Below are 10,881 nucleotides of genomic sequence, written 5' to 3' on the forward strand. Positions count from 1 at the left end.
CGGCTCCGGATTGGCTGATGGGGAGCGGGGGTGGGGCCGAATTGGCTGGCGGGGAGCGGGGGGCGGGGCCGGGCGAGGCGCTTTTGTTCGGGCGGCGGCGGCCACAGGGCGGACATGGCGTTCGTACCGGGCCAGCCGGTCACAGCCGTGGTGGTGAGCGGGCACGGGAGGGGTGGGCATGGCGTTCGTGCCGGGCCAGCCGGTCACCGCTATTCGGGAATACCGTGCTGAGGGCTGCTGGCGGGGATGGAGAGGGGAACGCCGGTGGTGCCCGGGAGCGCTCTGCGCGTTGTCAGTGAGCGGAGGTGCCCGGCGGGGGCGGAGTGCATGGAAGGAGCGAGCGAAGTGTGAGGGGCAGGGACAGGGACACAGGTGACGCTGCCACAGGTGATGGTGCCGGTGTCCCCGGCAGTGCCCTGCGGGCTGTCGGAGGGCGGATTTCCCCGGGCAGCCCCGGTCCGCGGGCGAAGGGCGCGGCCGCTCGCTCCGCAGCGCCGCCGGCCCCGGTTACCGCCCCGGCGGCCGCTCCCCGCCGCGGGGGCTGTCAGATTCTCCGTCTGCGATACCGGGTGGGAGAACAGAGGGGAAACTCCGCCGGGCGGAGGGACCGACCCCTGGCCAGGGCTGCTCGGGCGTTGCTTGAGAAAAGAGCCCCGCCGAGACGCGCGTTCTCCCGGTACCGAGACCTTGCGGCAGCTGAGGCCAAGCTCGGTGCGGTGCCCGCTCTGCGAGGGCAGGGGCAGGATAAGCACCTGCTTGTCTGGGTGGGGTTTAGGAAGAAGAGCTGTTAAAGTGAGATAATGGTTTAATCAACTCACAGTGCAAGTAAGGAATTCTGTGATTTCCCCCGGCTGTGCTTGGGTATGTGGCCCCAGCTGAGGACACGGATGCTATGCCAAGGGAGTTTGGAATTCAGTGGAGAAGTTCAGGGTCTGTGTGCCAGGGCTGTGAGAGGAGAATCACAGAATGGTTGAGGTTGGAAGCCACCCATGGAGGCCATCTCATCCACCCCCCTGTAATGAGCATCAACATCTTTCATTAGTTAGGGTCGAAGCAGCTTTTGAGAGATTATTATGCCAGTTAAGACTGTGGCTTTTTACCCTGGCTCAGGAATTGCACCAGCTGGCATTTCTACAGTGCTGACATAATGCACAAAGCTGGTCAGATGCCTTTGTGCATCGGGCACTGAGGAACCTACCCTGGGTTACAAAAGTTATCCTGAAAAAGAACCATCCTAATAATAGGTTGTTATTTCTGCTGATAGGACTAGCAGGAACATAAGGCATGAGGATAACAAGCAAGATGAAGCCAGTCATAAGTGACTGCTGGTTATCAAGGCATGAGTCATGTTTAAAGAGACATGCTCTGGTTTTAGTGTTCCCTTCTATTTCTGGGCAGGCAGAAAAGCTCTGAGTAATTGAGATGCTGGGCTGTGTCATGGGATCTCTGTGAAAGACAATCTAACTGGATCTGAAGTACCTGTGTCTGAAATGCATTTGAAATTTCTTCACTCATCACAATACTCAGCTATTTGATCTCTTTCTCTTTCCAGCAAAGAATTGAAATACATAAGCTTCGTCAAGGTGACAATTTGATTTTGGGATTCAGCATTGGGGGTGGCATTGATCAGGATCCTACTCAGAATCCCTTCTCTGAAGACAAGACTGACAAGGTCAGATAATTTTTTCTGTAGCAACTCCCTCTCCCAAAGGCTGAGATACCTGAATCATCATCTGCCCTCTGCCCTTTACCACAGCTACTCTGTTGCCCCATTATCACTTGCAGGCTGAGGTTGTTCAAGTGACTTCTCCACCTTTTCCATTTTCCAAGACTGCACACGTCTCTTTTTAACTAAAATCTCATGATAACACTACAGAGTTTTTTTAGCATTGTCAGTCAAACGTCCCTTGAGTACTGAATCCTCCCATATTTAGTAGATGAACACTTATTCCTTCTTTCCAGGGTATCTATGTAACAAGGGTGACAGAGGGAGGCCCAGCAGAAGTTGCAGGACTCCAGATTGGAGACAAGATCATGCAGGTAAGCACCAAGATAAGACAGCTGCACAATGCAGAGAAGCATCTGCTGGGGAAAATAATCTGGGTACTTCCCAGGCCAGTTTGTGGGTTTTATAAATAAACTGAGCTGTGGCCTAACCATATCTACTACATGGTTCTGATTGAGCAGTTACAGGACTCCTGTGAGTCCCTGCACCTGCCTCATTTTAAGGGTTTTTTTTCGTTCCCAGGTGAATGGCTGGGATATGACAATGGTGACCCATGACCAGGCCAGGAAGAGGCTGACCAAAAGGAATGAGGAGGTGGTACGGCTGCTGGTGACCAGGCAGTCCCTGCAGAAGGCTGTGCAACAATCCATGATGTCCTAATCCATCATCTAGCTGGGGAGGGAGATATGTAGACTGGTATCAAAGAAAAAAGGAAATATTAGACTGGAACAGGTTTTCTGGAAGGTGTGCATGTTTCTACCTGTGGTAAACACTACTTTTTTATTTTAACTTCTTCTGGTGTAACTGGCAGTAGTAGAACAATACTCCCCTCAGCAAAGTGCTTCTCTAAAGTCTGCCCTGCAGGTACATGGCAAGACTTCTGTAGTCATGGCTTTCAGGACAGGACAGACCCAAGTTATCTGAAAGCAACTGGAAAAGCCTTAACTTGGACAGGATTCTTCTGTAGCACAAAAGCCTCCTATTTTAGGAGGAAATGTTGTTTCTGCTATGGGGTACCAGAGGGTTTGCTGTGCCTAAGCTTTTAGAAGGGAGCTGTCCTGTCCCCCTTGCTACCAAATTCAAATGCCAGAGTTAAGAGTTGCACAGTGCTGTGGGGAGGAGCACTGTACTAATCCTTCACTGTGTGCAAGATAGAGTGGCTGAAGGGTTTGGGGCATTACACTTTCCTGCAAAGATTCCCTGGACAAAGCAGCCTCTTCAGGCAAGGAACAACTGAGCAACACACAAGTGTCAGATCTATGCCTGTGAAGTACACTACAACTCCATGGACACTACAGTTCAACCTCACTGCCAGGGCAAAACCTGAGTTCTCCTTGTTCCACATTTATACCATCAGATGAATTGAGTTTAAAGGAATATGAAGCAGGAAACAAAACAATGTTCCTGAACTTACCAGAAATCCTGCTCATAGCTGTAGTCTTCAGTTCTTCATTCCACTTCTATCAGACTTGAAATGGGAGGGATTTTGGTTTGTCTTTTAGAAGACTTTACTTAAATCAGTGATTTATTGGATGGAAGAGATGAATATGTTAGTAATTTGCAGAAGTGCCTCTTGACCAAATTTAAACTTCTAGTAGGATATTAAGTGGTTTAAATCAACGTGCCACAGGACTGAAGATTTTTGCTGCAACCCTAAGTCCATGATCTAGCATCCTGTGGTTTGTTAGCCAGTTAGCTTTACAATTATCCAAAATCTGGAGTTTTTAATCCTCTTCAGCTGATCTATACATATCTATAGTTTCCTTAAGCAGCCTTGAGGTAAGCTGTTGTAAATAGAGCATGAGGAGGTAACAGACTAATTTATTCAATACCTTACTGCTGTGCCATGTGCATTGATTGATGCATCTCAGACAGTTCTGTGCACACCATCAGATGCCTACTTACCAATTTTATATCTCTGGAATTACTACAATCCTGCTTTGGAATTTTGTAACTTAAGAATTCAGTAGTAAATTTTAAGTCTTTCAAGTTGGAGTTATTTTTGTTACTATAAAGATACACTGCTATTTGTACTGCTTTTTTCACTTGATTTTACACACAATAAAATAAAGCTGGTTTTCCTGAACTGTTTCTCCTTCCATTTAAAAGTGCCACATCACTTGGGTGCCTCCAGCTGAGACTTTTTTTTGGATCAAGAGTAGATTGTGGAATTACTGAGTAAGTAACAGTAAGTTTCACTGGTGGGGAACTGTCAAACCTCACCTGGGATCTAGTTTTCCTTAGGATGACGCCTAGAAATACACATTAGGTTTTAAGCATTCAAGTATAAATGCATAGATTTCCTTCTAATTACTTAGCACCTTTGAAAGAGCTTTCAGTGAAATAAGAATACAGTTTCTGTTTGTTAGGATTTTTTTTTTTTTAATAAAGAGTTCAAATTTTAATATCTGTGCATTTGTTACCAACCTCATTATTGTGATGTACCACTGTGGCTAGCCTGAGTGGTGGTGGACTGTGAACTGTCCGGGAAAGGTCAGCAGCAGCACTTGGATCCACAGACAGTCTTCATTACTTAAAGATATTAAGTGGTTGCTTAAACGTGATCTCAGACTTTTGGAAGACAGAATTCTGCTCTTTGTGCTTCACCTCCAATCAGAAAGACATCACTTTGGTCTTTCTCTTCCCTGTGGTTGGTGAAAAAAGAGCCATGTATTGCTTGGACAGCTCCCACTGAGCTGTGTGTGCAGCTTCAACAGGCATGAGTCTCCCATGTGCAGCTGAAAGGTTGCTGTCCTTAAGGCATCTGGCAGTCAGTGCTTGGCAAGGCAACGGTTTGTGTTCCAGCCCAGAGAGGATCAAGTCATACAGATCAGAATCAGTATTTCTGGTAACTGCAGCAAGAATCTTGGAAGCCCTCAGACAGGCTAGGGACAAGTTCAGTTTAAAGTTTCAGTCTCCACAAGTGATGTTTGTTATTCACAAGGTTCATACCCTCGTCTCCTGTACAGGCAGTAGTGCTGGGCCATGAAAACAATATCAAAGACAATGGAGAAGACACCCAGGCCAAACTTGGTTGGATCTCCAAAGATTAGCCTCCACTCATCTGTCAAACACAAAATTAGAGTTAAGTCTGACTCCTCAAGTGTAGTTTTGTCTTAAGACACTTTAGAAAAGTTCATGCCTATTACCTGGACTGCTCAGATGCACCTAAGACTGACTGCAGTACACATCTTATGCAAAGCTAATTTATAACTGTTCCTGTGCTTTCTTCAGGATGGCTACTTCATTTTATATCTTGAGGGAATATGAACAGATTCTTTATCATTTCTACAGGAGCATCTCCCCACAACACAGCACAAACAGAGATAACCTACTGTTATCTGCTTTGTAGTGGGACCTCCCACCCCATTAAGACAGGCTCCAGCACCTCAGTTCCAGGCTTACCATTGTTGTATGACTGCAAAAACATCTGTAGAAGGCTGAAGCTTCCACCAGTGAAGTCCAGTAACACATTTCCAATACTCCATCCCTCAGTACTCTTCCGACGGAAATTCATGTAGGCCTGTGAGTGTGACAAGAAGTCAGTCAGTATCATGCACAGGCATTTGGGATTGATTTTCAAGCAGATTTCAGTACAATTCTACTGGGTTGTCACTATTAATAAATAATCATTGGTGGTTTAGTCTCTTCAGACTTTCAAGAGCACACACTGCAGGCTTAGGGTGGCAGGGATATGGAATCCAAGCAGAATAATTCACTTTTACCTGAGGGAAGTATTTTATCAGTGTGACTGCTAGCTTAATGTAGGAGAAGCAGAACAAGAACTGCAGCCACGTCATCTCCTCAGCTGCAGCCAGGAACAGTGTTGTGAAGGTGAAGATCCATGCAAGTGCCAGGAGTCCAACAACAACTTTGGATACTTTTTGACCTGCTCTCTGAAATAGATACATTTTGGCCACATTACACATCTCCAAACACAAAGATACAGTTTGCAACCCTACAGTCCAAACCTGTTTTGCCAGTCAGGCTGGTACCACAGGAGAACTTTAAAATTAAGCAAGTACTACAACAACCAGCTAGAGGTTTGCAAGACCTGATGAGCAATATTCATATCAATCATTTAAAACACTGCTGTCCCTGAGCGGGAGGGAACAGTATTCTTGAGTATTTATGGTGCATAATCTGTAACAAATTTCCAAAATTCAATCTGATGAGATCAAGAGTTCCTGTATGTACAAAAGGCTGATAATACCATTATGGTAGAAGATTTATGGTTGCTTTCTAATTCTTCACTAGAAAAGTCTGTAGTACCTGGCAATGATGACAGGTGGGCTGTTACAGTTTTATGTTTAGCATGACCAAAGGAAGAATCCTAAAAGAGAAACAGTTACCATCTAGAGAAAATTGGCCTGTTCAGATGAGCAGCTTTTACAATGAAAACTAAACAAAGAACCACCTGACTGGAGCAATCAATGGGATTAAATAAGAACCACTTGACTGCAACAATAAGTATCACCTGAAAAAGTGTGAATTATGAAAGGACATTTACAGCTGTTTTAGGAAAGAAGTTGAAAAAACTGTTTGAATTGCAGGGAGTGTCTGCAGTGCTGTCATAACACTGAAGAATGCTCCATGGAAAAAGCAAAGCATTTGTGCTGTGAAGAGCTGTAATCTATGTGATGGCTAGACATTTGTTTGGGAACTTTATGAACCTGGCTGTTTGCCTCAGTTATTTTCAGTCCCTAAGGAGTTTACTTATAAGCTCAGAACATCCATGAGGCTGAAGTAGATAAGGTTAATAGAGGTGCTGCTAGCTCAGGAAAGCTGAAGGCAGCTGAACTGTGAAGCCTGGCTCCTGGAAAGGCCGGTGGAAGTGCAGGGAACTTGGGATTTTGGAGCCCAAAAGGAGCGGGGAGGTGGCCGGCAGAGGGAGCTCTGGCAGAGCCCACAGGTGAGCCCAGCAACCAGACACACCTCGTAGATGCAGCACTGAACGATGGTGAGGAGAGTCAGGGCTACTGCGTGGAGACTGAAGAAAACATCATTGATGGCCACAGGGTTCACCCCACTGGGATAACTGACCAGGAATTCCTCCTAAATGTAAGAGAAAGCAAAACCAGCCACGTGTCTTAACTCCCTCCTGCACATACCCCCAGCACACGTTAGGAGAGAATCATGCTCACCTTAATCAAGGGACTCCAGAAGAGCCCAACATTAAACACGCTGTATGCTATAAAGCCAGTAAGGTTTAATGCTATGAAGTCAAAGCTTAGTCCAACAACGCTAGAGAAGGGGGGAAAAAAAAAAGAGAAATGTGCATTAGAGAGTTACAGGCAGATCCAGGGACAAATTGACCCTAGAACGTCCTGAAGTATAGGCAGTTTCTGGTGTAAGCAAAAGCTTCAAGCATTATGACTACACAACACCCCGAGTTCATCAGGAGGCTGGATGAAATAACAGAGCTCTCATGGAACAATTTATGTCTCTGCTTTTTGACTGCACCCTTCCATGAGGTCAGCCTGTCTGTTAAAGCCTTTCCAGCCTGAATCTATAAAGCAAAAATGCATCATTTCCAGATCAAATAGTTTCATTTTCATATATGATAATGTTTCTACTTTGAGTCACTTAGCTCAAAGGGGAGCTGGCCTACTGATGACATTACCAGGAGGTGTGATCATCACAGCTGGCTCAGCCAGATGATTTACAACATGGCACCAAAAGGAATGGGGAAGTCTCCTCTATCACAAATCCATATTGGATGCCAAATCTTAGGACCAGGTGTTTGTAGGATGCACTTGGTTTCCCTCTAACCTGCATATATAAAAGCTTATATGCTGCAATTATTCAGACCCCAGCTTTGCCTTTTTCCCCATCTTTTCACAGTTAATTCCCAATAACCAAGATGGATGTAACTGAAACTATGAACATGATTTGCAGAAGTGCTTTAGTGACTCACAGACACATCTCTTTACCTTTTCCGTCGCCAGTTCTCAAAGAGTTGAGGATAAAAGGAGATGGACCAGGCGAGGAAATAGATCCAGCCAATCACCTCATTAGCATATCTTGCTATGATGCTGTGAATCACTTGAAATTGAATCCTAGGCCTGATGGTTAATGCAAAAAGAATCTGTTAATTCATAATGTTTTCAGGAGATTTTATCTTGTTCTGCTCTGAGAGAGGAAACAGAGACCAGGTGTTGAGACAAGACAATAAAGATTTGGTTGGGTTCAGCTGAGTTGGTCCCTTTTTCATTTGTGACCTTGTTATGTTTGGGACATCTCCCACGCCTGAGTATTTCCTTTCCATCCTTTTATTATGGGAATGTCCCCAAAGGTCACCTTGTTCCTGTGGCTTCCACTCTCTCAGCACAGGGTCTGTTAGGCAAGAGCAGAGCTGCACTCCTCATGCCTCGTGATTGTGCTGCCCTGTGAGCATTCCACGTGCTCACCTCTGCCTTTGCCTCAAGTCTCAAAAGCAGAAGAAAAACGAGGAAGTAAAACAGGAGTATTCTATTGCTCAGTAACATCTGGGCCACAAGCAAATACAATCCAACTTTCTCCATCTGGCTAGGCTTTTCCTAGGAGGGAGAACTGGCATCTGTGAGGAGAGGGCTCCCCTAACTGATGCACCCCAGGAACTCCAGAACAAATCCTGCACAATAAGAACAGTATCCCACTGGACACTGACAGCCAAATGCTTCCCAGAGCAGAAAAGCTGACATGTAATCTTCATACTTTTGGGAGGCACTATTAAAACCAGACTAAGGAACCATGAGAACTCAGTCATCTTGTAATTAAATCTAAGACACCACTCTGCTTCTGTGCCCTCTATTTATCTGAATACTTGGGGATTTGCTGCAGGGTTACCACATCTTCTTAACTGCATCCCACCCATGCCCCATTTAACTCCTAGGAGGAGTTACCCCAACTTTTAGGGAGCTACAGGATAATAAGAAGAACAAAAGACCAGTTTCTCACCCAGTTAAGTTGGAATTATTGGCATAAAGGTAAACTGTTACTTGTCCCACATCATCTGCTTTCACTTGGAAGTCTGCTTTAGTGTGACCTGCAGGGAACTGTACCTGCAAGGCAGAGCAGAGGGAAGAAGGAGGAGTTGCACCATAATAGCAGGAGCTTTTTGCAAAAGTCTGTTCTGTAACTTACCTCATCAGGAAGTTCAACAATGGTGCTGTGCTTTGAGGAGTATGTGATATTAAGAGTTATCACCAGTGTCTCATTTAGTGGAGCCCTGAGAAGGCATAAAAAACAAGTTAGGCTGGTGCCTGAGTTCAGAGGTGGCTGCAGGGGAGCATCTGCTAAATCCTCTCAGCAACATGCAGCCTACACACAACAGAACCTGCCTCGTACTCAGAGGAACCAGCACCAAAGCATGTGAGTATTGCACTGCTTCTTTCATCTGACCCAGTGATGGTTGTATGGTCATATTGTACCTCCCTCTTTTCCACACAAGCGGCAAAGTCACCAAAGGATCCAATATTATCCTCTCCTGTCCTGGTGCTCATTACCCTTTGCTGAACAACAGTGCAGAAACAAGGCACATGTCCTTGGGATGATGAAGGACAGAAATTACAGCAGAAAGACAAAATAAAACAAATAAAACCTTTCCAAGTGACGGAGTCCTGCACAGCTTTCCTAAAGAACTCCTCTGGGCATTTGTCCAGGACATGATCCTTATAGGAAATGCAAGTTTCTCTTAAGCATCAATTTTTAGGAAGGGAAGAACTGTAAATTCACTTATGGAGGACAGCCCATGTAAAGCTGCAATAATGATTTTACCTCAGAGAGATAGTGACGTTTGTTGAACTTCCATTTTCTAGAGAAATCACTTCAGGGGCTGACAACACAATAGCTCCATCTGTGGGGAGGGGGGAAAAACACCCACACAAATCTCAATTACTATGAACAGCTCCTTCAGAAGAACAACCTACTTTTTTTTGTGCAACAGACATTTTACACTTAAATACACATGATGAAAAGCGAAGGGGAGAGTACAGTTTGTTTCAAGGCAACCAAACAACTTAAAAAAAGAAGTAAGTAACTGTCACTTGAGTATGTTTCAAGAAAGTAATTTAAATACTTGAAGTGTAACAAAAGTTCATGCCAAGGAAAGGTTATAGGGTACTGCAAACCCACCCTGGTTCTTTGATGTGCTCCTGGTGATCTAGGAGTCACAAATGCCTCAAGTTTAATGTAAAATTGTTTCTTGGGACACAAATTCAAACCAAGTACCCAGATGTCTAAGAGAATGGACATTTACAGAAACAGAGAGAGATACAGGTTGCACAGGTTGGCCTGGACACTTTTTTGCCTGCTGCCACATGTTACACAGTGTTGGTAAGAAGTTAAGTGCAGAGGAGCTCCCCAGGCACTATTTAATCTGCAGAGGTGATTTCAGAGCACGAGGTCCACAACCAGTGCCTCAGACAGTGTAGGAGCACAGGAAGCCCAGGTAACGCGTGAGAGAAGAGCTGATGGGAAGTGTGGCACAGGTATTCCTGGAGGGATGTAATGGGGTAACTATAACTAAAGAGCTGCCCTTTTCCATCTCTTGCTGATCAGGAGCCCTGTGAGCCCAAACACTCACCGCCAGGCCCCAGCAGCGCCAGCGAGAGGCTCAGGAGTGCGGGGAGCAGGTTTCGCGTCCTCATGGTGGAAAAACTGCAGAAAAAGCAGGGAGAAGCTTTCCTCAGCACCCACACAGCCCACCCCCTCCGCTGGAAGCCGCGGCAAACAGCTCCCTTCGCAGCATCACGGCTCCAGCCCGGCCAAGGGACCCTCAGCACCTCTCGGAGGACACCGACCTTCCCCTCCTTCTGTCTGCCCAGCCTCCCTGGGCACATCTTTTACCTCAAATCAGCTCCCGTGACGGACCCGCCCCACCCCAACGCGCGGGACTACAAATCTCGGCAGCCCCCACGCCTCTGCCAGACCCTCGCCACCGGGGCCGCCCGCGGTGCATGTTGGGACTTGTAGTTCTACCGCCTTCCCCTCAGGCGCCCCAGCGAAGCGGGGTACCTGGTGCTTTGGAACACGCCGCTGCCGAAGCGGCAGTACCGGGGAGCGGGCGGGAACCCACCTCCTTCAGAGCCCGGCGCCGTCCCGGTTCTTCCCTTTTCAGGTCTCACGTGAGGCTATGGCCTGTGGACTCCCCGCCCAGTGCCCACCGCGCCGCT

General features: G+C 46.4%; 2 protein-coding genes across 4 annotated transcripts; one reads left to right on the forward strand and one right to left on the reverse strand.

The window, feature by feature from the left end:
* Nucleotides 1–67: 67 nt before the first annotated feature.
* TAX1BP3 (Tax1 binding protein 3) lies at nucleotides 68–3,812 on the forward strand. The gene is made up of 4 exons (XM_015646281.2): nucleotides 68–153; nucleotides 1,553–1,672; nucleotides 1,963–2,040; nucleotides 2,249–3,812. The coding sequence occupies exons 1-4, from the start codon at nucleotides 115–117 to the stop codon at nucleotides 2,384–2,386; spliced, it is 375 nt and encodes a 124-aa protein (XP_015501767.1). The 5' UTR covers nucleotides 68–114; the 3' UTR covers nucleotides 2,387–3,812.
* CTNS (cystinosin, lysosomal cystine transporter) lies at nucleotides 3,160–10,870 on the reverse strand. Of its 3 annotated transcripts, none has more exons than XM_015646263.3 (11): nucleotides 10,785–10,870; nucleotides 10,293–10,366; nucleotides 9,485–9,563; nucleotides 8,852–8,936; nucleotides 8,666–8,769; nucleotides 7,660–7,791; nucleotides 6,871–6,970; nucleotides 6,662–6,781; nucleotides 5,452–5,622; nucleotides 5,132–5,249; nucleotides 3,160–4,790 (listed from the first exon to the last, which is right to left on the reverse strand). In XM_015646263.3, the coding sequence occupies exons 2-11, from the start codon at nucleotides 10,354–10,356 to the stop codon at nucleotides 4,660–4,662; spliced, it is 1,104 nt and encodes a 367-aa protein (XP_015501749.1). In that variant the 5' UTR covers nucleotides 10,357–10,366; nucleotides 10,785–10,870; the 3' UTR covers nucleotides 3,160–4,659. The 3 variants fall into 3 exon arrangements, with proteins under 3 accessions (XP_015501749.1, XP_015501750.1, XP_015501751.1); XM_015646264.3 differs by having other exon boundaries at nucleotides 10,724–10,814; XM_015646265.3 differs by lacking the exon at nucleotides 10,785–10,870 and adding an exon at nucleotides 10,510–10,528.
* Nucleotides 10,871–10,881: the final 11 nt, after the last annotated feature.

Source organism: Parus major, chromosome 19 (assembly GCF_001522545.3).
Source record: "Parus major isolate Abel chromosome 19, Parus_major1.1, whole genome shotgun sequence".
NCBI lineage: Eukaryota > Metazoa > Chordata > Aves > Passeriformes > Paridae > Parus > Parus major.